Consider the following 27,523-nt stretch of genomic DNA (forward strand, 5'->3'; position numbering starts at 1 on the left):
TTAAATACCTTGGTCGGTCGAAAATATATATGGGAGCTATATGCAAATGTGAAATTTTACAAATTTTTTTGGGAGCTATATCTGAATCTGAGCCGATTTCGATATAATATGGCACTTTTATTTCTAGACCAAATTTCGTCACGCATTCCAAATTTCATCAAAATTGGACAGATATATCGTGTTTGGTGCATCATATACTTCAAATCAGCCGAAAAGCTATGCAGATCATCAAAAAGAAGAATGGGTCTATATCGTTTCCCTTGGCATGTTACAAACTAATGCACAAAGACATAATACCCCTTACCACAATGTGCCTTAATATCCTGCAAGTTACAGACGATTGCGTAGTTGTTGGTACATATTACTAAAATTAAGTCCTTTCAGGTAAGCTATTTACAAAGTTTTTACAAAACCGTTAGTTTCCGATATTTGCTGGTCAAATCAATTTAAAATTAAGATTTCAGAATTTGGACATTAATTCACAAATAAACACATCAGATGCTCGTTTTGATCCACATCGACATCTTGCACTTGTTTCCATACTTTATTATTATGTACTTAAATATATTATGTAATTAAAAAAATAATATTAATAAAATAAAAATTACAAACAAAAAGATAAAGAAAGATTCGTTCGTTAGTCTTAAGATAGCACATTTTTTGGAAATTAATCGCGTCCCTGCAACTGAAACACGAAATGCACCTTTACTTTCCGCAGTTACTCTACTCCACATATCTCTTTGTTCCTAATCACCTCACCTTTCGTTAGGTGGTTTATTTTCGTCCCGTATAATCCAAACTGTATGAACCACTCCAAATGTCTAGACTTTTTACAGCGGGGTGAAAATGACTGGGATGGCTGTTTGGATTGTAGGGATTATATTGGGGGCGAGGTGGTTGAGGTTGATAATATGATGGCTGGGGCGGTGATGGAGGATTATAGTACTGGGGAGTTGGTGGCCTATATGGTGCGGGTGCTGGATTGTATGGAGCAGGTGCGGGATTGTATGGAGCAGGTGCGGGACTATATGGAGCCGGAGCTGGATTATAAGTTGGCTGGGGTCTGGGTTGCTGGTAATTGTTCAGGCTGAATTTACTGGCAGCAACAGGGCGGTTAAAGTTTTGGCCCTTGTAATATTCTGCTGGATCCTCACGATATTGACCATCATCGATCTCATTGGGACCCAATGGTGTTGATTTACTGGCTGTTAGTGTTGGTGGTGGCACATTTATGTCACTGCCTGTAAGGAGAAAAATGAATGTGTTCTCATTAAAATTTGTAATAAGAAAGTTTAGATTACGAACTTACCAGCTGGCTCAAATCCTCTTTTACTTGCTCCATATTCAATTTCCCTTACTTGCCCTTGATCATCTACATAACCATATTTTCCATAGACCTCACCGGTTGGATATTTTGTTTCGATTTTAAAACTTTTATCAGCTGCTTCATAACCATAGGTGTATGATCCATCGGAATTGTGTTTGTTGATTTGTTTTAGAATAGGCACTGGCGTTGTGTACTGTTGGTGTTGGCCGCATGCACCGCGAAATGCTAACGCCAAGCAGGATGCAATGAACTGGAAGGAGAAGACAATTTTAAACGATTAGATAGTTTGAATTGACACTGCAGATAGGAAGGTATAAAATGCAAAAATAATATTTAAAATATATGTGGCATCATACGTATCTTAATATGTAGATTTATTGTAAGGCTTGAGGTTGGCCGCAGACCAGAGCCTTTCATCTGAAGCATGGATATAAATGCCCAAGGGGTAAATACATGGAAATTTTTATGTAAAATATTAAAGACGGATTTTATGAAACCCATTAAGTGAATACTGTATAGAAATTCATATAAATACATGGGTATCTGCGAAAGCTGACTGTCTGAGGGAAAATTTAATCAAAAAACCAGTAAGGAAAGGATAAAAATACGGCGGGGCCGACAATATGATACCCTACACCACTGTGAATATGTAAAATATATATGGGTTCTATATTAAAATCTCTACCGACTTCGATATAATCTGACACATTCTATATCCAAATCTGAACCGATTTCGATAAATTTGGCAGATTTATTTATAGACCTAATTCAGTCTCAAGTTTCAAATTTCATCTAAATCGGACATATATAGCGCGTTTGGAGCAGGAAATACGTGAAATCGGTCGAAAATATATAACGGAGCTATATCCAAATATGAACCGATCTTCGCCAAAAGAAATAGGTTACTTCCTATGACTAAAGAAATGATCTTACCTAATCGGACAATAAATGCGACCTGTACGTTCCGAACGGACGGACATGCACAAATCGACTCAGGAAGTGATAATAACATTGTAAAGTCATCAGCCATGAAAAAGAAGCATCTGGAAGGTTATATCAAAGATTGTATACGCAACATATCACCTTCCGAAAAAAGGCCAAACAGTTCCATTGGAAGCATGTATCTGATTTTGCTTTCATGAGAAAACATCAAGGAAGAAGATCTGTGGTGAAACATTAAATAAATACAGCTGCGGCCAGGCCAATAAAACAGACCCCAAGTAGTGTGCCACTGGTGAAGAACTGATAGCCGAAATGTAGGAGAGCGGTGTGATAATTCATCCGGCCCCCAGTAGTATTGGTTTAGAAGAACTATTTAGGCAGCCGATTCTGTGTGGACTATAGAAAATTAAATGATGTCACCCGCTCCCAAGAATTGTCGACGACACATTGGTAACATTAGCCGGGAGGGTATGGTTCTCCAACCTTAACCAGCAGAATGGTTAATGCCAAGTATAGATCTCTGATAAAGATAAGGAGAAGATAGCATTCGGCGTCAGCGGGGGCTTGGGGGATGTAATGTCATTTAGAGGGTGCAATGCCCCGGCTAATTTTGAAACGCTGATGGAGTGTGTGTGTTCATGTGGCTGAACTGAAAGTCTTGCCTAATTTATCTTGTCATGAGGAAAACGTTCGATGAACATCTGGCGAATTTAAGGATGTTTTTCAAAAATTTTCGTCGGTACCTAAAACTGAAACCTCTTCCAGGGAGAAGTGAAGTTCCTGGGGAATCGTACTACAACGGAGAGCATATGGACGGATGACGAAAAAATTCAAGCCGCCAGAGACTGGCCGAAGCCGCAAAACCTGCATGAGGTGAGGAGTTTTTTAGGTTTTTGCATGACTACCATCGTTTTGTCCAAAATTTTGCCAGCATCACCGTTTGACGCAAACAGAACTAAAGTTTCAGTGGAGTGAAGAACAGGATGAGGCATTTCGAAGACTAAAAGACGTGCTGTACACAGCCCCGCTATTGGCGTTCCCTATATCTGGCGGTATTTTAGTTCTGGACACTGAAAACTAGTCCATAAGGTTACGGTGGTGAACTATCTTAGCAAATCGACAGCCAGGAAAAGACGATCGAATACTAAGCCGAAAGTCATTGAAGTCAGAGAAGAATTATTACGTGACCAGAAGAGAGCAGCTGTCAGTTTTAGATAGAGTTGGGCAATTGCACGACCTAGTTCACTGTGCTAGTTAAAAAAGTATGAGTAACGTCATACAAAGTAACGTTTCATATCACGTATACGCAGTTTGTTCATACAAACGACCGGTGTCGATTAAACTAGATAGTGAACTAGGTCGTTCGATGTAGTACAATTGGCACAACTCTAGTTGAGAGCATCAAAAATTACAATAAGAACCTATATGACCAGCATTTCCTAGTTAGGGCAGACCTGATTCAGCTCTCCGATGGTTTCTCCAGTTCATGAATCCGAAACTTAACTGGAAGGATGTATAGAGAGGCTTCAAACTTATGTCATCAACATCGAGCACTGGAACGGTGGAAAACATGGCAATGCTGATGCCCTGTCCATGTAAATTAGAATGTAGGCATTGCTGAAAGGCTAAGGGCAAGGACAGCATTGTCGACATTCACCTGTAGTATATTGAATAAGATCAGGATTGGGCATCGGAACTATAAAAAGATCCTATTCTAAGTGAGATAATTTCGGCATAAGTGGAAGACAAACGACCTAGTCAGAATAAGATAGCCTTCGACACCCCTCTTTGGAAATCCTATTGGGCTCAATTGAACAGTCCTAAAAGATGGTTACCTATTTCGTAAATGGGTAAGAGCTGATGGCAAAATCAATTGCGTTTCAGATTCTACAATTATGGCAGTCTTAACGGAGTTTCACGATGTTCCAAGTGGAGGACATCTGGGGATAAACCAGACTACTGAAAAGAGAGATTTTACTGCGTCGAATGCCACAAGTCCATTGCGGAATGGATGATTAATTGTGAGAGGTGCATTAAAACCAAAGGTGGGATACATGCAGCAGTACAATTTGGGCGCAACATATGACAGAATAGCCATGGATGTGGCTGGACCGTTCCCAATAAATGGCTCTGGGAATCGTTATGTTTTAGTGGCCGTGGACTACTTTAGCAAGTGAGGAGGTAAATGTCATCCCAAAACAAGAATGCCAGACAATTGTGGATGTTATGTTATGTGGCTACGATGTTTCCTCCTGAGTCAGCAATATTCAAGGAAATGTTTTGCTCCTGCGAAATTAAGAAACCCTCTGGAGGAACATCTACGGAAAGTGGGGAACAGTGGCTAAAATACTGGAATGGGCATATACCCAAATTCCTGCTGTCATAGAGATCGGTTCATCCATGAATCCACATCTAGTACCAAAGCAAAAGTTTTATTCGGAAGTGAATTGATGCTCCCTGGTTATTTGATCTATGGAACTACACCAAACGATCACGTGAAGGAACAGGAACAAGAATTCCAAACCCCGTAGAGTGAAACAGGGAGTTCCCCAAGGCCACAAAATCAACAGCCACTCTGTTCACCACATGGACGGTAGCAGAATTCCGACCACAAACTGCCCCAAAATGTTAGGGGTTACATTCGACACCACTTTCAAGTTGTGCGCGCACGCCACAGCTATCTGCGACAAACTGAAAAGTAGAAACAAGTTCCTTAAGTCCCTAGCCGGCAGCACTTGGGGTGCAGATAAAGAAACCTTGTTGACCACATATAACGCGATAGGTCGGTCTGTGGTAAGCTATGCGTCGCCAGTTTGGTCCCCGGGATTATGTGATACGAATTGGAAAAAGATTCAAACCTGCCAGAATGCCGCCCTGAGAACAGAAACAGGGTGCCTCCTCAAGTCTTCAGTGGACCATCTACATGAGGAGGCAAAGATTCTTCCAGTAAAGCAACACAATGAGATGCTTTCGTTGCAGTACTTGCTTGGGTGTTACCGTGAGAGCCATTCCAATCACCATCTGCTGGCTAGGCCCGACACATTCAGGCATATCAGGAAGGATATTCATGCTCTAGAGAGGGAGGTCCAACAATATAGGAGAGAACCCCTAGATCAACAGGCATATCAAGCAGGTTTAAATAATATTCACACGGATGCAGTTGCTTAGGCCATAAACAAATATAGTGTGAATAAAGTCATCGAAATACATCCCTCATCTATCGCAGCTGAGGAGCGTCAGCTGCCACGACAAAATAGAGTAGTTTTAGATCAACTACGCTCGGGATATTGCAGTCGCCTAAATTCTTATTGGGTGGAAATCGATCACGCCGTGCATAACATCTGAACAGTATGCGGCATGGGCCCGCACGACACAAAACACCTTTTCAACTGCCCAGCCAAACCTACTCATCTAACTCCAGTGGATCTGTGGTTACATCCCATCGAAGCAGCCACTTTCCTGGAACTGGAGATAGACCCAGAGCCAGATTGAACAGAAGAACGAACATACAAACATAATAATAAACACTATTACAACAACAACTGTACCAGTTCAAAGAGCGGTTGGCCCCTATGGAACGGGAACTGTACCTATTCGAGCCGAACAGATTTAAGCGGGAACCAATGTTAAGGATATCACCCACCATCTATGGCAGCGGAACAACAACATCTGTCAAGACAAACGGAAGTTGTTTTGGTTGGTGCAGCCACCTCAATTCTTACTGCATCAGGATAGAGAAGTCACTAGTCCTGGTTTCGTTTGAGAACCAACTGGTAGTAGTATTCTTGATTACGAGGTCTTACCAGAGACTTGATTCTGGGACCAGGGGTACCAGTTGCCCCTGGATCTTTTGACATGGTTTTGTAATTGGTGTCGGCCCCGTTGTTGGAGTGTCGTGGTGGTTGTATACAAATCGCGGATAGATCCTCCGGTTTGAGTGTGGAGTTGTCTTGCAACCAGATGTCTGGGATATAGAGAGACAGGAATTTTAGATGGGTTCTGCACCAAACCAAGATTGTGAGCAGGGCCAAACTCTTAAACACAATTGGTACCTCAATACCGTGCAAGGGACGTTGCTTGGTCGCTCGTAACCAGCTCAGAGTGTGTGTGTGAACACCGTGGGGTTAGACCCGAATATATGTACCCACGCTAAACATGGCACATCTGTTTCAGGATTGATAGTGTAACGAAGATCATCTACCCAGCTGCCACTCTTACTACCTAGTCCAACCACTAACCTAACTCCTGTTTCATTATGTGCTTATCCTAATCACAACATTAAAGCACTCTTCCTTCCATAACATATCAGTTCAACGCTAAATATTGCTCATTCCATGCAAACAGCCGTAAAATACGTCTTTACCAAGAACCGATACGATCAGGTGTGTCGCGCTTCCATTATCTAAAACAGGAGAGAGGTTAGAGGTTTCTGCAGAAAGAGAGAGAGCGAGATCTTATGATAAAGAATGTAAAGAAGACATTAAACGCAGCGGTGAAAGCCACAGCGGAGCCTACTAAAAAAGCCCGACTTCCAATACTTCAAGACACAACGCATTCAGAAGAGGGAGATATCCACTGACACTAAAAGGGAGATAAATCAAGAGACTACTTTCACGGCACAATTTTCTCAAGAGCAATGCCAATACAATAGTGAAAACTGAATCGGAAAACCAACCGTGTAGAACACGTAGAAATAATTCGGAATGGAAAAAGCCTGACAAAATAAGAGTCATCGACACAATGAATATTGTAAGGTAACATGCGTGAAAGTGATATCCATATTTGACAAATCAGGGAACAATGAATATCTTTAGAATGGATACGAATACACGCTTAAAAATGAAAGGCAAGAACGGCCCACGATAATATCAAATTGAAAAAATATATTTGCATTAATAAAAATTCTTTGTAAGTTAACAACATACGTAAATCTGCGATGTAGTAACAGTAAGTTTTTAGAAGATTAATTTTAAATTACATAGCCAAACCAAATATAGATACTACAACTAAAAAAAACATGTTTGTATTCAAATATCAGTAGTTATTGTAATATTTTGAAGTAATTCGACATATCTTTAGCATTTCCTTTCCATCGGTAATTGAATTGTAGCAATTATCTCATATTGGAAAAAATGAATTATTAACAATATTTGTAAAACGGTCATTGACCGAAAGTATGCCTACACTACATTACTTCGAAAAAGATACTAAACCCCAAGTGGCTTGTGGTTTCTTGTTATTCTTTTACACAACACTTAACTACCATTTTCGTATTTGTTCTAATAACCTAAATAAGTACATACTTAGGTATTTCTTAACAGCAAAGCCCATTCACTTTACATCAGAATGGTTAATGCGGTTCCATTAATTGCTAGAACTTAATTAATTTTCCATATTCCAATAAGTCAAGAATCAAGAACTGGTATCATGTGTTATGATTGACATTAGAGTGGTTGGTGGTGGTGGCTTAGGAATTCGAACGAATATAACAAAGAAAACAGAAATACCACCCAACAACGTCCTTCATCATAAGCACGGCAGTTGTTTACTCGCACAACAAGAACATTGTTCGATTATTATGGCAACAACAAATATAATAATATTTGGCTCATACGTGTCTTGTTCTTGTTTTGTTTCTTTTTTTATGAACATGCTAACTTGTCTATATCCGATAATTATGACCATATTAACGTGTTTTGCTGGTGTCTTATACCGAACTCTTACCCTTACCACTATGTAGTTGTAAAAGCAAAAACAAATGAACCAGATTTCAATGATGTAATTCAGTGATAATGTATTCAGGCATGTGTTGAAATATCTGAAAAACTAATCATTATGACCATATAGTTTAGATCTACCTATTGAAGCATTTTCCATTTTGCTTCCTAAAAATTTTATGACTATCGTTTTTTAAAGCCGCAAATTATATTTCAAAAGTAGATCGTCAACCAACACAGAAATGTGGATGTAATAATAATGTAAATGATACAATTTATATTTGCGGTGTAGAGATACATATGTATGTATTTCCGTTATCATGTATGGTAATTAATAATTAGCTGACAAATCCAAACATACACTTACAAAAAGAGTAAGTGACAATCTATTTTTTACATTTTAAAAGCAAAACACCATTGGAAACAACTTCGAACTGAAACTGAAAGTGGAGCATTACATAGAAAACCGGTTAGAAGCAATGTTTTTATTTACTTCTACAAAAGTAATATTTGCTAGGAGAACAATGCAAATTTTAAGACACACCTTTTTATTTAAAAATGCCATGGGTCTATAAATTATTATTTTAAACCATCATGTAATCAGAAAAGTAAGGAATAAATGCCAAAGAAATGAAAGTAATTTAGAACAAATAAACCAGTAAGGAAAGCTACTCGATAAGAAGCCTATAGTTTTTATATAAATAATAGTGAACGTTTCGAAAAAATTCTTTTATATATGTACATATACGAGGGATGCACGAAAACTTTCTGGCCCAAGCAACATCGCTTGTTACCAGGTGTCATTTGATTTTTTTTTGAAAGTTTAAAAGTTTTTATTTTTTTTTTTTGGAAATTTTGCATGTAATGGCGAAGATCATTTTTAATGATTGAAGTTATGAGTTTTTAGTCTAAACGTACTCAGGACAGTTTGTCATACGACCATGTGTTTTGTCGTTTACAGTGACTTGGAAAAATCACTTTGCAAAAAAAATGGAATTTAGTTGTGTACATTTTTGTCCGCTCATTTTTCACAACTTTCGAAGTGGATAATTACGGTAAGAGTGCATCGATCAAATTAAATTTTTGTATATCGATAAAGGGCCATCCTATATCACTATGAAAAGCTGGTTTAATGAATTCAATCGTAGCCGACACTCACCAAAAGTTGATGAACGGATAATGCAAAATAGCCATTTTATATACCGCGAGATAGAAGCATCCTTGGGTATTTCTTCCATAAACTAACATTTGATATTGCTGAACTAGAGTTGTATAGTTCATGAACGAACTAGTTCAATGGAACGATTCATTAAATATAGCGTATAAACTAGATCAGTCGATAAGTTCATTGTAGTTCAATAGTTCACTGATCTATAATCAGTCGACGGCCGTACGATGAACGAACGAACGATTCACAATCTAGTTTAATATGTCGTTCACATATGCATATAGTTACGCCTTCGCACACTGGTCGAAACCACTGATCTAGCGGCGCGAAAGTAAAAAAATCGAACTATAAAATTGCGAAATATTTTCCATTGTATTGATTACAGACACTTTGCAGGCAAAGATTTTGTTTTTTCATTTTCGTTGTTGTAAATATTCACACAGTTATTCACTATCAAATACAAGAGTTTTTGTTGCATCAGATTTTAAAAAATTTTAGCAAAAAAAATTAACTTCATATTTGTTTAAAATTAAAATAAATTCGTAATGAAACTGGACAAGATTTATTTTTAATTAATAGCAGAGGGTATGATTTAAATTATAAAAATTAGTTTGGGGTCTGGAGGTACTTAGTTATATAGCAATAAATTTTCAAAAAATCCACTTTTTTAATGTTTTTATTGGTTGTATTGGTTTAACACCGCACCATCTGTGAATGTTGGTACCTATAATTTTGAGGTAGTAAAGGACTTCGTCTACCTCGGCACCGCCATAAACACAACAAATAACATCAGTTGTGAAATACGAAGAAGAATAGTGTTGGCTAACAGATGCTACTTTGGGCTGAGTAAGCAGTTTAGGAATAAAGCCACCTCTCGTCAAACAAAAATAACACTGTACAAAACACTGATACTACCCGTGCTAATGTATGGTTCCGAAGCATGGGTACTTGCTCAAGCAGATAAGGCAGTGCTTTGTGTGTTTGAGAGAAAAATTCTACGAAAGATCTATGGGCCAATCTGTGTTGACGGCGAATATCGGCGTCGTATGAACATCGAGCTGTATCAACTATACAATGACATCAATATAGTTGAACGAATCGAGATACAACGATTGCGATGGCTAGGCCATGTTATAAGAATGAGTGATGATGAACCCGCTAAAAAGGCGTATAAATACGGGCCGCATGGAGGTTCTCGCAGATCTGGAAGGCCAAAGCTTCGTTGGAGCGAACAAGTGAAACGAGATATCACAAAGCTACACATCCCAGATTGGGAAAATACAGCAGCAAACAGAGAGGATTGGAGATTTTTTCTTAGTTCGGCTTATGGAACAAATGTTCTGTAAAAGGCCAGCTAAGTAAGTAAGTAAGTAATTGGTTGTACGCGCTTGTTCCATAGAGGGCATCTTGTAAACTTCGCCGAACTTGAGTTCGATTCTTTTTTGGGGAATGAAATTGGACTCTCTGGATACGGAATAAACACATTAGGGCTGCAAATATTTGCAAATCTTTTGATGACTGCACTTTTAAAATAAGCGATTTTGCATGAAATTCATACAAATTTAGCTGTGCATTTGTATGGGAGCTAAATCAAAATATGGACCTATCTTGAAAAATGTTTGCAAGGAGGAGTTCTACCCCCGGAGACACTATAATACCATATTATAGCTAAATGTGTTATTACATATGGGGTAACAAGTAAAAATTCAACGAATCGGGGGTACCATAAAAGGGGCTACATCGAAACATAAATCCGTATTGAAAATGTTTTGTATGAAGATTTTATACGCAATGAGAACACGGAATGCAAAATTACAGCCAAGTTGGTTTAAAAATGTGGTCCTGATATTCAAAATACCTTAAATTGGGAGGTACGGTTACATGGGGGCTATATCAAAACGTGCACCTATGTCATAATTTTTGGTGGAAATATTTTGTGACCACTTGGAACCCTAAGTACCAAATTACAGCTAATTTGCTACGAAATTGTGGCTTAAATCCTCAAAATACCGAAAATCGGAAGGTACCGTTATATGGGGGCTATAGCAAAACCTTAGCCGATATTGTTCATATTTGGCCCATTATTACGCACAGATACAAGCTGAGTTTGTGCAAAATTTCAGTGACGTATCTCAATTCGTTTGCAAGTCATTAATTTCGCGCCGCTAGATCAGTGCTTTCGACCACCGTGCGTCGTCTGTGTTAAGTGATGACTTCATAATGTGATGAGTTTGTTTATGTTTTGGATCAAGGTACAATGAATAGCTGTTCGAAAGTGAAGATTTCTTCAAAAACACAACAAATTCCTCATATTCCAATATTGAATGTACCTTGATCTGGACAAAAAAATAAAAAAAACACACACAGCCACAAAGCTTTTTCGCATTGACAGTTTCTCTACACACACAACATAAGATTTTTGTCAGCCACCTAAATGAATGGAATATAACACGTAAATGTAATATTTTTGTTCTGGTGTAGATAAATTATATTAATTTATTGTTTGTTTCATTTTGTGGTGCTTCAAGCGACGTTTTTACGATCGTCGCAGACGACAAATCTTGGATCTATGTTTAGGAGGCCGAATAAAAAAAGGAATCGATCATTTGGGCCTTTGAAAGCGAACCAAATCCAACGAAAGTAGTTCATGAGAGAAGCACTTCGAATCAAATTGTTGCCCTTTTCTTCGGCAAAACTGACCGAGTGGCAATGCAGTACGGTTAATTACAATTTGTTTATCTTAAGTGTCTTAAGAAATTCAAAAAATGAACAAGAGAAGGCGAACCATTCTGCATTATGACAATGCGAGGAATGGGCCATCCGCCACACAGCCCTGACTTGGCACCCAATGACTTCATATGATTCGCGCACATAAGAAAAAAGGCTTGATTAACGACTTCGCCAGAAGATGCTGTAAGCGTTCAAAAACCATGTTTTGGAGGCGTCTCAATCGGAGTCGAAAAGGGATTTAACAACTGGTTTGAGTGCATGAGAAAGTGTATAAATCATGCTGAAGACTGCTTAAGAATACAATAAATCGATAATTGATGGTAATATTCGCGTTTTCATTGTTAGGCCAGATAGTTATCGTGCAACCCTCGTATCGTTAGAAAAAGGCATAACGCCAAATTTGAAACTAGAACTATTGATCTGAATTCTGGGAACTATATATATTTGAACCGAAATAAATCCTACATATTTTGGTTTCAGCTATGCAGCTTAGGAGAATATTAAACATGAAAAAAGATGGCATGGATTGGAATCGGAGGGACTTATATATTAATAATCATATCCGATTAGGCATTGTCTTAGACCGAATTCGGTCACGTGTTAGGTGCATTATCATTATATCTGGTGTAGGGAATCTTTGCCAAATTCGGACTAGAAATGAGTTTGGGAAATTATTTCGATATCAGTTCAGATTTGGACATAGTTCCCATATATATTTTAGTCCGATTCACGCTATGTCTGTCCAATTTTGATAAAATGTGGAAATTTTGTCTGGAAAAAATTTTGCCCATTCTACATATTTTAGCCCGGTTTCATGTAGATGATTCATCAAACACGCGTGTATCCAGTTTTGCTGAAATTTTGAATCTGTGGCGGAATTTAGTATATGTATACAGAATTTAACAAAATTGTATTGAAATCGATTCACATAATATTTTTTTATATATTTTTGCCAAACTTTTTGTATTCATGTGTATGTACACCTTTTTTCACATCTAATTAGCTAATAAACCAATAAATCCACTGTTTTACTCCTCCGAGAAATAAACCAGACGTCACGGTGGAGCTAAGTACTGTCACGACTGAAGGGAAACTATGTAATTATTCCATATTGTATAATATTAACTGTGGTGTAGGGTATCATATAGTCGGCTCCGCCCGACTTTGATCTTTTCCTTATTGGTTATTAATAGCATTTCCAAATTAAATAAAGGATTTTCCAAATTGAATGAAAGCTATTCCAATTCAAATGAACACATTTCCAAATTGAATGAAATCTTTATATTTTTTGTAATAAATATACAAATTATATTAGTTTTTAATGGCTTTTATTTAAAATTTAATGTTAAGTAATAACATAAAAGTTTAATTCATTGATTTTTTTTATTTTTTGGAAATTTTGGAAAAGGCTTTATTCAATTCGGGAAATGTTGCATTTAATTTGGAAAAAGTTTCATTTAATTTGGAAAAGGTTTCATTAAATTTGGAAATGCTATATATAAAATTGTTAAGCTTGATTAAATAATAAACATTGCTTTACATGTTTTTACTCCTACAAGAAATATTTATTTAATTAATTTCTCGTTGGAGTCGAGCTTAATGACCGATGATTTTTTGCAAGTGAAAAAGGAAAGCCCTTATGCTTTCGAACCCACACAACCCCTTTATGTGACCGGTTTCGCCGTTGGTTGCGGCTCATCAGGCATATCGGATGTGGAGTGGTTTCTCTGTCATCGAACTTTTCTTCTGTCAAATGCAATTTGTTTTTACAAAGATGGATATTTGTCCATTAATCCACAGCAAATATGTCTGATGAGCCGCAACAAAGCCGAAACCAGACACATAATGGTGGTTGTGTGTGTTCGAATCTTCGGCTTTCCTTTTTCACTTGCAAAAAATCATAGGTCATTAAGCTAGAGTCCAACGAGAAATTAATTAAATTAATATTAAAAATGATCTTCACCCTAATAGGCAAAATTTTCAAATAAAGACATATTTATTTACTCTTTAGAAACGAATATAAGAAACTAGTTTATTTCTTATATGCATGATCTACTGCACTTAACCACGGCCGACAACCCAGTTGGTACTGTTTTAAAGCTCTGCTGGTATTCATGATTAGCATGAAACAAGTTTTTAATATGTACACCAAATGGAAGTAAAGATATTTGTCGTTAAAATACTTCTCTATTTTTTTTCTTTTTCAATAAAATGCTGACTATTTTTCCATAGAAGTTTTTTTGTTCATTATGGCCCCTAAGTATATCAGAAAATCAGTAGGCTTCTTCTTCTAGAATCCCCACTCAGCAAAATGTTCGATGCCAAAGATGCCATTCAATCGTGGGTGCAAGTGATCTGGCATGTCATCTTTTTAGCATCTTCATCGATGAATTTAATATCAGCGTGGACCCCAAAAGATGCTATTCATTTTTGGATCCAAAGCATGTCATTTACACCAATGCTTTGACATGTCATTTGCATCAATGCTTTGGCATGTCATTTTCATCAACCCTTTGTAATGGCATTATCATTACGAAGAGAATTTTAACAACGTTGATTGTGATTTCGAGTCTCCGACAACATCAAGCCTACTGTATATAATTAATCTTATATATTTAAAAAAATGTGTATAATAGGGTTATGACTTTTTTACAACCTCATATCCCTGTATCATAGCGTGATGAGTTTTGCCATAAGATTACATAAAATCTTAATTATAAGGTGATTCGGTGAAAAAACCTCACGCACAAAATGATTTTAAAATTTGAATTTATCAAAATTATGGACAATTTTTTGAAGTCACTGAAAACATATATATAATTGAAAATAAACTTTAGAGCCACATGAGATAATTAAAATGACATAAAATTTATTTCTCACTATTTTTCTTCAATTCTGAGAATCGTAAAAATGTCGTAAACGTTTTTATTCAAAAATATAATTTTTTTAACAAAAAACAAAAAATTTTAAATTTTTTCAAAGTGACTTTTTTTGCGACTTTTTTAATATTTGAATGAAATAAACGTTATTATAGTTATAAGTAGGCTTATATTTATTCATTCGTGCAACAAAAAATAATTTTTTGAAAAAAAATTTTTTTTTCATTTCATATATTTTTTCAAAAAATTATTTTTTTAAAATCGATTTGTGCGTGAACTTTTTTTATATTTCAATGGAATAAACGATAGCATAGTGATTAATAGGCAAAAGTTCATTCATCCCTGCTACAGGAAATCATTTTTGAGGAAAAATGTCAAAAAGTCATAACCCTAGTGTATAAATAAAAACACAAAATTCATCTCTATTGGATCGATGGAATGGGTTCAAATGTAGATGAAAAGATCGGATTTTTCACGACTTCCTTTGCATGGGTTCAAATGCTGATGAAAAGATCGGATCTTCGTTTGAACCAATGCAAAAGATCCAGTGAAATCACGTCATCGCATGGAACCCCTTTCTTAAAATTTTGCTGGGCATCTTCACCAATTATATGGACAGATGGGCGGACACACGCAGACACCAGATCGAATCAGCTCGTCGAGACATTAATTTTGGTATTTGTAGAGGTGGGTCTACGACAACTATTTCGATGTGTTACAAACTTTTGAACCCAATACAAATTTATAATACCCTCTCCACATAGTGATGTAGGGTATACAAATAAAATATCTGTACCAGACTAAAGAATTAAGAAATCAAAAATGTTTCATATTCATATACATATGAATATTGCCCCAATAGTGTAGGGCAACAACTCACTTTATTAAGTTCTTTAGCTAGACAATTATAAAAAACAATTATCGTAATTCCCAAACCTAATGGGAACATAAAAAACAAGTTTTTTGTTGACATGATTTACGAGGAAGTAGTAAATGTGTCTTGTCATTTTACCAACAACCTATAACAACAACATTTTCGTTTGGGAAAATATTTATAAAAAATTCTTGTTAATATCTTAATGGTAAGAACACCTGTGGGCTGCAGACAATACGATAAGATTTTTTGAATGTTTATTTTGTTAGCAGTACATTGAACACAATTATTTTTACGTTCAATAATAACACGACAGGCACTCCGTAAGTTATATACTGTATTAGGCTGATATACATATTACGACATAAATACATACATTTGTATGTATCCTTTATATTATCAATACCCAGAACGTATTTTGATTCAAACATAATTAGTCAGAAAGTATGACTACTCATCTTGAATTAAAATTTGACAAATATATTTTCCAATATAATAGATATTTATTAAGGTAAAAATTATTCAATAGCACTGTAAACACTTTCCCTCCCTTCAAATCAAGTTCTACATATCGTTTATTTTGGTTACCCAATTTAAAAAGATTTTTAGAAAAAACAAGTAAGCAAAGGCTATAGTCGGACGGGGCCGACCATGTGATACCCTACACCACAACCTGTAGGAATTAGATTGGTAAAATTTTTAATATAGATCTAACAGCGTTTTTCCTCGAAGACATGTACCCACTCACGTAAGTCATATATGGAAGAAGAATTCTTGACCTTTCCACTGATGACAATTATGTTAATCTACGCGTTCAGATAACCGAGTTATATCGTAATATATCCATAGAAACAATATTCTAGGGCAGCCTTATTTTGCGACCCACCATTTATAGTCTGGCACTAGATGGCAGCTGATTTTAATACTGAATAAAATTAAACATATGACCTACTTTGAAAAATTATTCCCGAGGTGGACACTGGTGGGCATCATGACTAAAACCTTAGGTCAAATTTAAGTATATGACCGAATTGGCATTACAAAATACACTAAGAAAATATGCAGGTAACTAGAATTCCACAACACGCTTAACCACTATTTTTTAATGAAAATTAAGCTATTACCTCCTCCTTCAAAATCCACTATAATATTTTGCTATACGTATTAGTTTCGCGATATTTTGAATATATTTACTTGGCTTAAAATATAGGTTGTACTCACAACAAAAAATATTTGTAAAATGTTCCGACTTTTGAAGCTATTCTTAAGAAGATCGCGTTCGAATGAAACAAAAACCAATATATTTTCAAAAAGGTCCATGTCATAGCTGTCAGAGTTGCCAGATGTTGAACCAAAATTTTAACATTCATTGTTTTATTTTTGGCCAATGGGTGGATCCAGTGGCAAAATACCCCTTCGTAATGCTGGCGATATTTCCTGTGTATTTCAGCCATGAAAAACGTCTCTACAAGTGGCAACTTAGGACACGCCGTTCGGACTCGGCGATAAAAACTAGGTCACATATCAATAACTTAATATGAATCCATTGATATAAGAGAAGCCTCCCTTGTCTTTACTGGGATGTTTGTGGAAAAATATATAAATTATACATTTCTAAATAATATTCGAAAATTGGAAAATTCACATTGATTAGCCCCTCCTGCTACATCTTAAAATTGTCTTTGAATATCAGGTTCCTTTTTGGAATAGACCTAAAATAAATAATTGGCAATTTGGTATATTTGATAATTGGGAAAATTGCGAGTTTATTGAAGATCTATCGTCCAGAATTGTGCACTTGTACCTCACATATGCTTCGAAAATAGTTCATTGTGGGCATATATTGTTATATCTAAAGTATATTTTATACCGGTAGAAATAACTAACAATGAATAGAAATTCAAACATTTTGAATTCATACAAATTTATAAATCCCAAAATTATTCGTATTCAATTATACAGCAAAGAAGATAGTATAAGTCAGCTGCGCTATCTGTGATATACCTTCAGCCTCTAAAAATATATTTATATTTATTTAGTAATATGGGGCTATACCAGATCAATTTTAGTAAGCTAAATACTGAGTTTTGGAAATATTTGAGAATTATTTTTTCAGATTTGTAATTTTAGTTTTTGGAACTTCTGGACTATTATCTCAGGAAGTATGACTTACCCCGGGAAAGGGACCAGAATAGGGACCGAAAAAAAAACCTTCTTAAAAAAAAAAGAAAATAATAATAATCAAATAGATCCGATACGGGTCCGCAAACTGCACTTTTCCCAAATTTTGTGTGGGAGGTACTCGAAGGACGGACCGATATAGTCCATATTCCGACCTGACACATGACTGGATGAAATAATACGATGTGTAAAGTTTCGACCAATCAGAAAATCCCCTTGAGAGTTAACTTGCGGATTTGCGGCGCAAGTACAATCAGCTGAAAAAAATTCAAAACCATTCGAGAGGACTCTTAAATTTCCGTTATCCGAATTTTGTGTGGGAGGTACCCTTAGGACCGACATAGTCTTATCCGATCTATATCTGGAAGGAATAATAATATATGGAAAGTTTGGAGCAAATCGATTGCTCACTTCGCCAGTTATCGTTCACACAATTTTTCGAAAACAATTTTGAACTTTTTTGGGGGAGGTGTGGACCGACATAGTCTACATTCTAAATTAAACAAAGTTTGTAAAAAATTTGATTCTAATCGGTAGATCCTTTCGAGAGTTATCGTGCGCACCAGCCAGCTAGACATTAAGAGAGACAGATGAACGGACAGCGCTAAATATACTCCAAATTGTCTGAAAAGAATTTCGTCCAAATATACTTGGGGTCTAAAACCAATATTTCGATGAGACACATCTTTGGTCGTATTTTGTTTGTATGCCCTTTACCCTAAATCCTGAGGTATAAAATAGGTGGCGAGGCGACCCGATGTTGCAATATTTGTATAAAAATCCAATTTGACAACTGAACTGAAAATTTCTCTGTCATGATAGAGACAATTTGTAGCATGGGAGGAAATTGTGGTTCTCTACACAAAACACATTATATATCAGGCAGTCGGTGCGTTATCTAGCAGACACGTTATTGCAATTTGCATCAGGGGAAAGATCAGTAGTTATTTTTCCATATGTAGGCCGGTATATGCCCTCCAGGAATTATAATATGGATCAAACATAAAATTTGTATATTTTTCATACAAAAGTAATGATCTATGTCAACCGCTAAATAATATCAGATCATCATGCAAAATTATAGGCATTTTCTTCAACCTAAACTCTTACCTCGTGCAAAATTTCGTGACTATTGAGCTATAATTGCGACCTCTAGCGGGTTTATGATTACACTACAAACAAAAAACTGGATATATTAGGCTGTAACTCTGTTATCTGATCACGTACATCAACATAATTGACATCAATTGTCTTCCAAATATAACTCACAAGTGGGGAATGTGTCTTTCAGGAACAAGGATGTAAGCTGTTTGTTGAAAATTTTCACACAAAAGTTGTGGTCCATTTAACCCTCTAAATATTATCTGATCGCCATCTCAAATTGCAAGCTTCATCTTTGTCATATACTCTTAACATATTTAAAATTTCGAGGCGATCGGACTATTATTATAGAGCAGCTACAAAATCGGATAAAAATTATGTTTTTGGTCCATTTCACCCGCTAAATATTTCACGATCATCACCAATTAAAATAGCGATCTATACTGATTTGAAACCGACCTCATTACCAAATTTCGTGACGATCGGTCCATAATTGCGCCCTGTAGTTTGATTACAATTTATAATGGACAGACGGACACACGGACGGACGGACACACATCTCAAAATCGCTTTATCTCGCCGAGATATGAAGATTGGTATACCACATTGGGGGTCTCCGACGAATATTTCGCGGTGTTACATGAATTTTTCCCAAAACAAACTGATAATACCCTTTCCACATAGTGGTGTAGGGTATAAAAACTTAGTGGCTCGTAAATTCGATAAACTTCAATAAATGAGCTGTATCTCATTCTGCACTAAAATATAATAAATAGTTTTATTTTTGTAACTACATATCAACCCAGAAAAAAAAGTTAGTACTAAGTAATGACTTTATTCAGTAAAATTTGGCAGTAGTAACTACTTATAAATATACCGTAAAAGTCATTATTTTTACATGGGGATGTCATAGGAAGGAAGTACTTCCTTTAAAATGTTTTTTAAGTACATACTTAACCACATACCGGAAGTCGAAAAGAAGCTAAAAAGCATAGTTCTATTTTTAGAAAAAATTGAAAAATTCAAATTCAACACTACACATTTTTTTGTTTTTTTCTTTTTCAATCGATACCTGCTAGTTTTGAACACTAGGGTTATGACTTTTTGACATTTTTCCTCAAAAATGATTTCCTGTAGCAGGGATGAATGAACTTTTGCCTATTAATCACTATGCTATCGTTTATTCCATTGAAATATAAAAAAAGTTCACGCACAAATCGATTTTAAAAAAATAATTTTTTGAAAAAATATATGAAATGAAAAAAAAAATTTTTTTCAAAAAATTATTTTTTGTTGCACGAATGAATAAATATAAGCCTACTTATAACTATAATAACGTTTATTTCATTCAAATATTAAAAAAGTCGCAAAAAAAGTCACTTTGAAAAAATTTAAAATTTTTTGTTTTTTGTTAAAAAAATTATATTTTTGAATAAAAACGTTTACGACATTTTTACGATTCTCAGAATTGAAGAAAAATAGTGAGAAATAAATTTTATGTCATTTTAATTATCTCATGTGGCTCTAAAGTTTATTTTCAATTATATATATGTTTTCAGTGACTTCAAAAAATTGTCCATAATTTTGATAAATTCAAATTTTAAAATCATTTTGTGCGTGAGGTTTTTTCACCGAATCACCTTATAATTAAGATTTTATGTAATCTTATGGCAAAACTCATCACGCTATGATACAGGGATATGAGGTTGTAAAAAAGTCATAACCCTATTGAACACACGAACTTCTGATTTGTAGCCAAACACACTACACACTAGGCCACTCGCACGAGCAACAAGGGTTGGTTTAACTCATCCATGTACATCAACATATTTTTGTAATTTTGTAAACAAAAAACAACCATGCCGACGCTGAGATTTGAACACACAACTCTAGAATTCGTAGTCGGACACACTAGCTCTGTGCCACCATACTCATTACTTAGTAAGTAAGTAGTAAGTAAGGAAGTAACTAGTTATGTGTAAACTGTTATATATATACCGCCTGATAATGCGGATTGTAATGAGCACTCATTACCCGGTTATGCAAGAAGTAATGACATGTGCTTACCAAATTTTTGCTGGGAATTTATGGTGCGGAATTATTCTTGATTAGGATGGAATTCTGAGTCCGTCCGTCTGTTATAAAAATTGAGATAGGACGCTGCATATTTTGTTTGTAGGCAGTTTAAGTTCGAAGATGGGCTATATCGGTCCACTTTTTCGTATAGCCCCTATATAACGGCATTGCCCAATATCAGTTATCAGTAGGCAAACACACTTACAGAAACTTGGAAGTTAGTGAGTGACCTGGTATTCGATAAAAGTCATACGTTTCTTACTTATACTATACATCCATGCCTAAACAGAACGCTGTCTATAATATAGATGTACATATCGCTTTTCTCAAATAGTGTCCTAATTAAGAGAATGCACTGGTCCAAATATGACTTTTAGGATGAAGAATGTTCAAAAAAATGTATGGACAGTGTTTGTGTAAGAATCTTTTTAAGTTGAGAAATCAAAATTCAATAGTCAACTACGTTTCCTGCAACATTTTTTTTTTCTTTTTTTTTGTTAATTATACCCAATATTTACTTGCTTGTCAATCATCTTAAGTATTTACATGTCAATCAATATTGTAGATTGCGCATAAATGAGTTCGATGAACTCAAACACGCGTATCTACATAAGTATGTTATTTCCTTTAATGCCATAAAACAAAAATATATGGTTATGGTTCTTAAACTTCCATTAACACCAAAGGAATGGGATAAACAATTGTTGATATTAGGAATCAAAATCAACATGCTATATATTTTATTTGATACTAGCAGACCCCGGTCCGTGTTGCAGACCCGTCGTTATGTTTTAATGACAACTTTTTATGGACCTTATGCTTGACAAATGAAAAATAAGTATTTTCGACTTCACTTTTATCGGGGCGCACCCAACGTTATCTCGAAAATTAATTTGCAAACCGATGCACTCATAAGTTTAGCAAATATAGCGATTATAAAACAATAGACCCCCGAAATTCGTCTGAAAATATATAGCAGTTTGGACCACGGGACATTCCTGAACATTTTCTGAAAATTGCATGAAATTAGGTTCAGTAGTTTTGGAAAAGTAATGTATTGAAGAGAGTTTGGGTGGTCTTCAGTTTGATCATTATTTATAAAGATATGGAATTATATTCACTTTTGGCAGTTTTGTTGAGATGTATATTATTTTATTGTTGTAAAATAATTCAGCTAAATCTCGAGTTTTATTTAAAGTGGGATGTAGTTAAAATTGATTTAATTTCGGGAAAGGCAAAGACTACTAGTTTCGTCCAACGCCACTTGGACTCATCAGTTCTCTTAGTTCTTTGTATTGAAACAAAGAACTCTTCCCCAATTTTACTACATCCCACTTTAAATAAAACTTGTTGTTTTAAAATTTAAAACCAACAAAACCCGAGATTTAGCTGAATTATTTTACAACAATAAAATAATATACAGTCGAAATCGCTTATAACGTCGGTCAAGGGACCGACGGAATTCGTCGCTATAACCGATATGTCGTTATAAGCGATAGGGCTATAAAGGGTCCCAGAGATTTGGGACTTTTGGATATGGTCGTTATAACCGATATGACGTTATAAAAGACGACGTTATAAGCGATTTCGACTGTACATCTCAACAAAACTGCCAAAAGTGAATATAAAAATAGACACACAGCACGGTGACGATAGTTTGTTGTTGTTTACAACAAACCATCAAAATTTGTTATGCGTTTCTTTGCAATGCAAAGACCATAACAGTGGGAAGTATTTACTTGGTTTACATATGCGGCTACGAGATTTTTTAAATGTTTTTGATAAATTCGCATTTAAACGAATTCGTCGGTTACGTTTATTCTTGAGCTCTGATCGTCATAAAATTGGGGAAGAGTTCTTTGTTTCAATACAAAGAACTAAGAGAACTGATGAGTCCAAGTGGCGTTGGACGAAACTAGTATTCTTTGCCTTTCCCGAAATTAAATCAATTTTAACTACATCCCACTTTAAATAAAACTTGTTGTTTTAAAATTTAAAAACAAACCGAGATTTAGCTGAATTATTTTGCAACAAGATATGGAATTTTTGAAGAAATAGGGTATAGGGGAAGTACCCCCCTCCCTCCGAAATTCAACAAAATTTCAGAAAAATAGGTTCAGTAGTTTTTGTAGAAAAGATAAAAATTGAAAAAAGTTGGCGTAAAAGTGGGCGTGGTCAAATTTTCTTTGCATAAAAACCTAGGCCGGATTTTGGCGAACATTTCAAAAAAAAAAAAAATAATAATAATAATTATCCAAATCGGCCAACACGTTGTCAACTGTTGCCATAAAGATTAGTTTTCAAACATTTCAATCAAAGCTTATTTAGTAAGGTTACCCAGGAAAGTAATTCAGTAGTGCGATTCTCTAACTCATTTTTTCGATTTACCGATAATAATTGATTGGGGGCCACCGTGGTTAGCACGTCCGCCTTGCACTCAGAAGGTCTGCGGTTCGAATCCCAGGCCAAGCAACATCAAATTTTCAACGGTGGCAAAATTCCCCCTCAGTAATGCTGGCGACATTCCCTGAGTATTTAAGCCATGAAAAACTTCTCTACAAGTGGTGCCGTAAGACACGCCGTTCGGACTCGGCAATAAAAAGTAGGTCCCATATCATTGAGCCAATATGAATCGGCGTGCACTCATTGATATGAGAGAAGTCTCCCTTGTCCCAACTGGGATGTTTGGGGAACAATTATTATTATTAATTGATAACATTAAGAGCTATACATAACTCACGACGGAACGTACACCATAATCTCCTTCCAACCACAACAACGTTCTCTGTCCGCCCGTATTGTCCAAATATGTTAGGATTGGAATCTCTTTTAAAGGATATACTCGCTTCTAAAAGATATAAACATTTCTTTTCATTCACAGAACGAATAATCTTAAAATAATCGTAATTTGTTTAGGACCAAAGGTGAGTTTTCACGAAAATGCTTTAAAGGCCGCATTTATCGTCCAATCGATTAAAAAAACTTTACCAGTTCATTGTTGTGACTAAAAAACGTATCCTACAAAAATTTGTAAAATTGGGCCAGATTTTGCTATTGCTCCAATATGCATGTATGGCCGAATATAGGTAATTTGGACCCTATAAAATAGCACACATTACAATCCTAGAAAAAAAATCGGTTTTTAGCCACAACAATGAACTGGCAAAGTGCTTTTTATCAAATTGTGTCTCATCGAAATAATGGTTCTAAGTGTTTGGACGAAATCCCTTTCAGACAATTTTAAGTCGATTTAGCCATATACGTACGTCTGTGTGTCTTGAGCGCAGAAAATTCTCGAACAGTTTAACTGATTTGGACCAACATTTGGCCTTCGTAACATTTTGTTCAATCTTAGTCTAAGTTCGACTATAGGACATATCGGTCCACTCCTTCACGTATCTTTCCCATAAAAGTTAAATACTTTTGCATAAAATGGTGCGCACAATAATCTTCGAAAACAGAGACCGATTTCGTGTATACTTTGCTTATTGTAATATTTCGAATATTGACTATATCGGTATATTCCCTCACAACATTTCGGAAAAGTGCAATTTAAGACCTGCTCTGAAATCGCTTTGTTATACGCTCCACCATTATATGGAGGGTATAATTAAATTTGTCATTCCATTTGTAACACATCGAATTATTCGAATTATATTCTTGATCAGCATAAAATTCAAAGTCGAAATAGCCATGTCCGTCCGTCTGTTGAAATCAAGATACAGCTCGCAATTTTTAAGATAATAGCTTTATAATTTGGTATAGAAGTTTCTTTTACTACTAGCAAGTTTGGTATTGAAAATGGGTTATATAGCTCCATAGAATGGTACCTCCCTATCTTCGGTATTTTTAAGGTTTTAACCTCAATATCCCACCGAAATGGCTGAAAATTGATACTTAGACTTTGTTGGGGGTATAAAACTTTTCATCCGAAATTTGTCGGTATACCTCCAGATTTTCGGTATTTTTAATGTTGTAGCCTCAATATACCACTCAAATGGCTTGAATTTGGTTTTCAATGGGGATACACAACTTTCCACCTGAAATTTGTCGACAGAGGTGTACGTCTTCATATAGTCCGATTTTCGGAATTTTCAAGGTTTTAGTCTCGATATACCATTGAAATGGCTGGACTATGGTCTTCGATGGGGATATAAAATCTACCACTTGAAATTTATCTGTATAGGTCAACCTCTCCACATATCCTCCATAGAACGGTACTTCCCGATTTTCGGTATGTTAAAGGTTTTGGCCTCAATATATTTCAGTGGTATATTGAGGCCAAAACCTTTAACATACCGAAAATCGGGAAGTACCGTTCTATGGAGGATATGTGGAGAGGTTGACCTATACAGATAAATTTCAGGTGGTAGATTTTATATCCCCATCGAAGACCATAGTCCAGCCATTTCAATGGTATATCGAGACTAAAACCTAGAAAATTCCGAAAATTACTTAAATCTTTTCTACATTAATGTGGTTGATTTTTTTCTTGAAATTCGAATGGTTTAGTTTCTATGGAGCAGAAAAAGAAAATGGAGGATAAAAATCTCATTTGTTTTGCTATTTTGGCCATTAAAAACCAATTCTACAGAATTCGTATGTTCTAGAAAGTTATTTATTGAGATATACGGTATATTTTTGTAGTTGACTGGTTGCTTCAATTTTGATCGGTTTGATATTTGTAGACCAAAATCCGAGAAAAAATTATAACGGAAATTTGACCTTGATGTTTTTCACCATGAAGATGAGGTTGAATGGATTTTATGTGTTCGCAATTATTATTCTATAAGACGAGAGCTACAACTTTGCTTCCACGAATGAATCTAAATTCTTAGCGGTTTAGAAGATATGAGCCTGACAACATGATCACTTTTGACACCAAGGCCTCTGGGCCCATAACCGCGAAAGTTGAAGTGATAGAGAAAAACGCCGGGACACGTTTCTTCTTATTTTTGGCCTTCTATCACGCTACGGTTTCAGAATATGGTTAATAATTTTCGTGTTGCATAGTGATATTATAACGTTTTACAATGTTAGATGTAACATTATTGACAGCCCGGTATGGAATCATGAAGCATTGCCAGGTTGAAATGTTTTTCCTATTAAAGTGTCAAGAATCTAATCCCGTTATTCAAATATATGAGTTGAAAAATAGACTTTTGCCACAGAAAATTGCCATTGGGCCCATAGTCTATGGTTCTTGTTCCTAATGTAATAACTATTTAAAAGAAATTTTATGGGACCATTAGAGTTACATTAATTATCACTATAAAGGCTTGTTGAGTTATGAAAAAGATGACTAAAAATATAGATTAATTTTCAAATAGTGTAGTACAATTATAAGGTGGGAGCTACGTTGATGATTTTGTTCAAATAAGTTTTCTGGTAATTGATAACTTGAAATTGATTTGCAAAATATAACAAAACACTGTAACAAAAAATCAAGTTTTTTAAGCTAATAAACGTGAGGTAATAGAATTGGAAGCAGGTAATAGAAGCAGGTAATAGAATTGTAAAGCTAAGAATAATTCCATTTTGTCTTATTAAATGTGTTTTGTTTACTAATTTTTGTAGCAAATCACAACGTAAATGTTGTAGAAAAATAAATCACAGATCATAATCACTTAAAATAACTGCATATTCATCATTCAAAATATTAAAACACTTTTAAAAAAATCATCTATGATGTCATGCTCAGCACAGGGAATAACAGCATTTGACATTGTTTACACTTTAAAACATCTGGTAAGACACTAAAATGGTTTTAAATGAAATGTCCACATTTTTATTGGTAATGTTGCAAATATTCTTTTATTGTTTTGTGATTTAATCGCCTTTTTCGTATTTGTTTCTTGGCTTATATTAGCCTCCAGAATGTTCTTTCTTTGAGAACAAACTTGTACAGCCATTACTGCTGACACTTGAATTTCTTGGAAATAACAGTTCTAATAGAATTCCGAATACATTGGCAATTGCCATTCACTTCATTAGGAATGCACGTCAACACCATATCCAGTAGAAAGAATGCTTACCACCACTTTGTACATTTTTTGTTGTTAACTGCAGCAGCACTGGAATGCGCTCAAAACTTTGATAATCTTTGTAGGTAGTTATGTATGAATGTATGTATATGATGACAGTCTATTGCTTTGGCCTTCGTTCAAACCCGACAAACGGTAGATGCGACACGTGTGGGTGTTTTTTTAAAAATGTCCAAAAAACTACTAATCCGATATGTTCTTGTGGATATATCCCTTTTTGGCGGGCCAATATTCTTAATGGAACGACGTTGCTAAACCAATCTTTCGACGAATATCGAGCAATAAAATTGAAATGCCGTACAGCGAGAAAGAATGTAGGTATAACACGAAAAAAAAGAATACACAACACCGTTGTAAATGTGTATGTAACAAAATTTATTGAGTGCACTACAAAAACAATTCGGAAATTTTCTTCCCTCCGTAGCAAGAAATCGAAGTAGAATTTGCACTTGCACAAGACTCTGAAAAGCAACGGACTCAAAAG

The 27,523-nt window shown here is 35.5% G+C and overlaps 1 protein-coding gene across 1 annotated transcript; it reads right to left on the reverse strand.

Moving 5' to 3' along the window:
* Positions 1 to 501: 501 nt before the first annotated feature.
* Positions 502 to 27,523, reverse strand: Cpr97Eb (Cuticular protein 97Eb). Its single transcript, XM_073958614.1, has 3 exons — positions 27,031 to 27,523; positions 1,310 to 1,577; positions 502 to 1,241 (listed from the first exon to the last, which is right to left on the reverse strand). The coding sequence occupies exons 1-3, from the start codon at positions 27,043 to 27,045 to the stop codon at positions 775 to 777; spliced, it is 750 nt and encodes a 249-aa protein (XP_073814715.1). The 5' UTR covers positions 27,046 to 27,523; the 3' UTR covers positions 502 to 774.

Source organism: Musca autumnalis, unplaced genomic scaffold (assembly GCF_047663935.1).
Source record: "Musca autumnalis isolate F117 unplaced genomic scaffold, ASM4766393v1 scaffold_1, whole genome shotgun sequence".
Lineage (NCBI taxonomy): Eukaryota > Metazoa > Arthropoda > Insecta > Diptera > Muscidae > Musca > Musca autumnalis.

Excerpts from the sequence above, each read along its gene's own strand:
- Cpr97Eb (XM_073958614.1), bottom strand. Across the intron at positions 1,242-1,309 it reads AAGAGGATTTGAGCCAGCTG|GCAGTGACATAAATGTGCCA; the intron begins GTAAGTTCGTAA and ends TTCTCCTTACAG.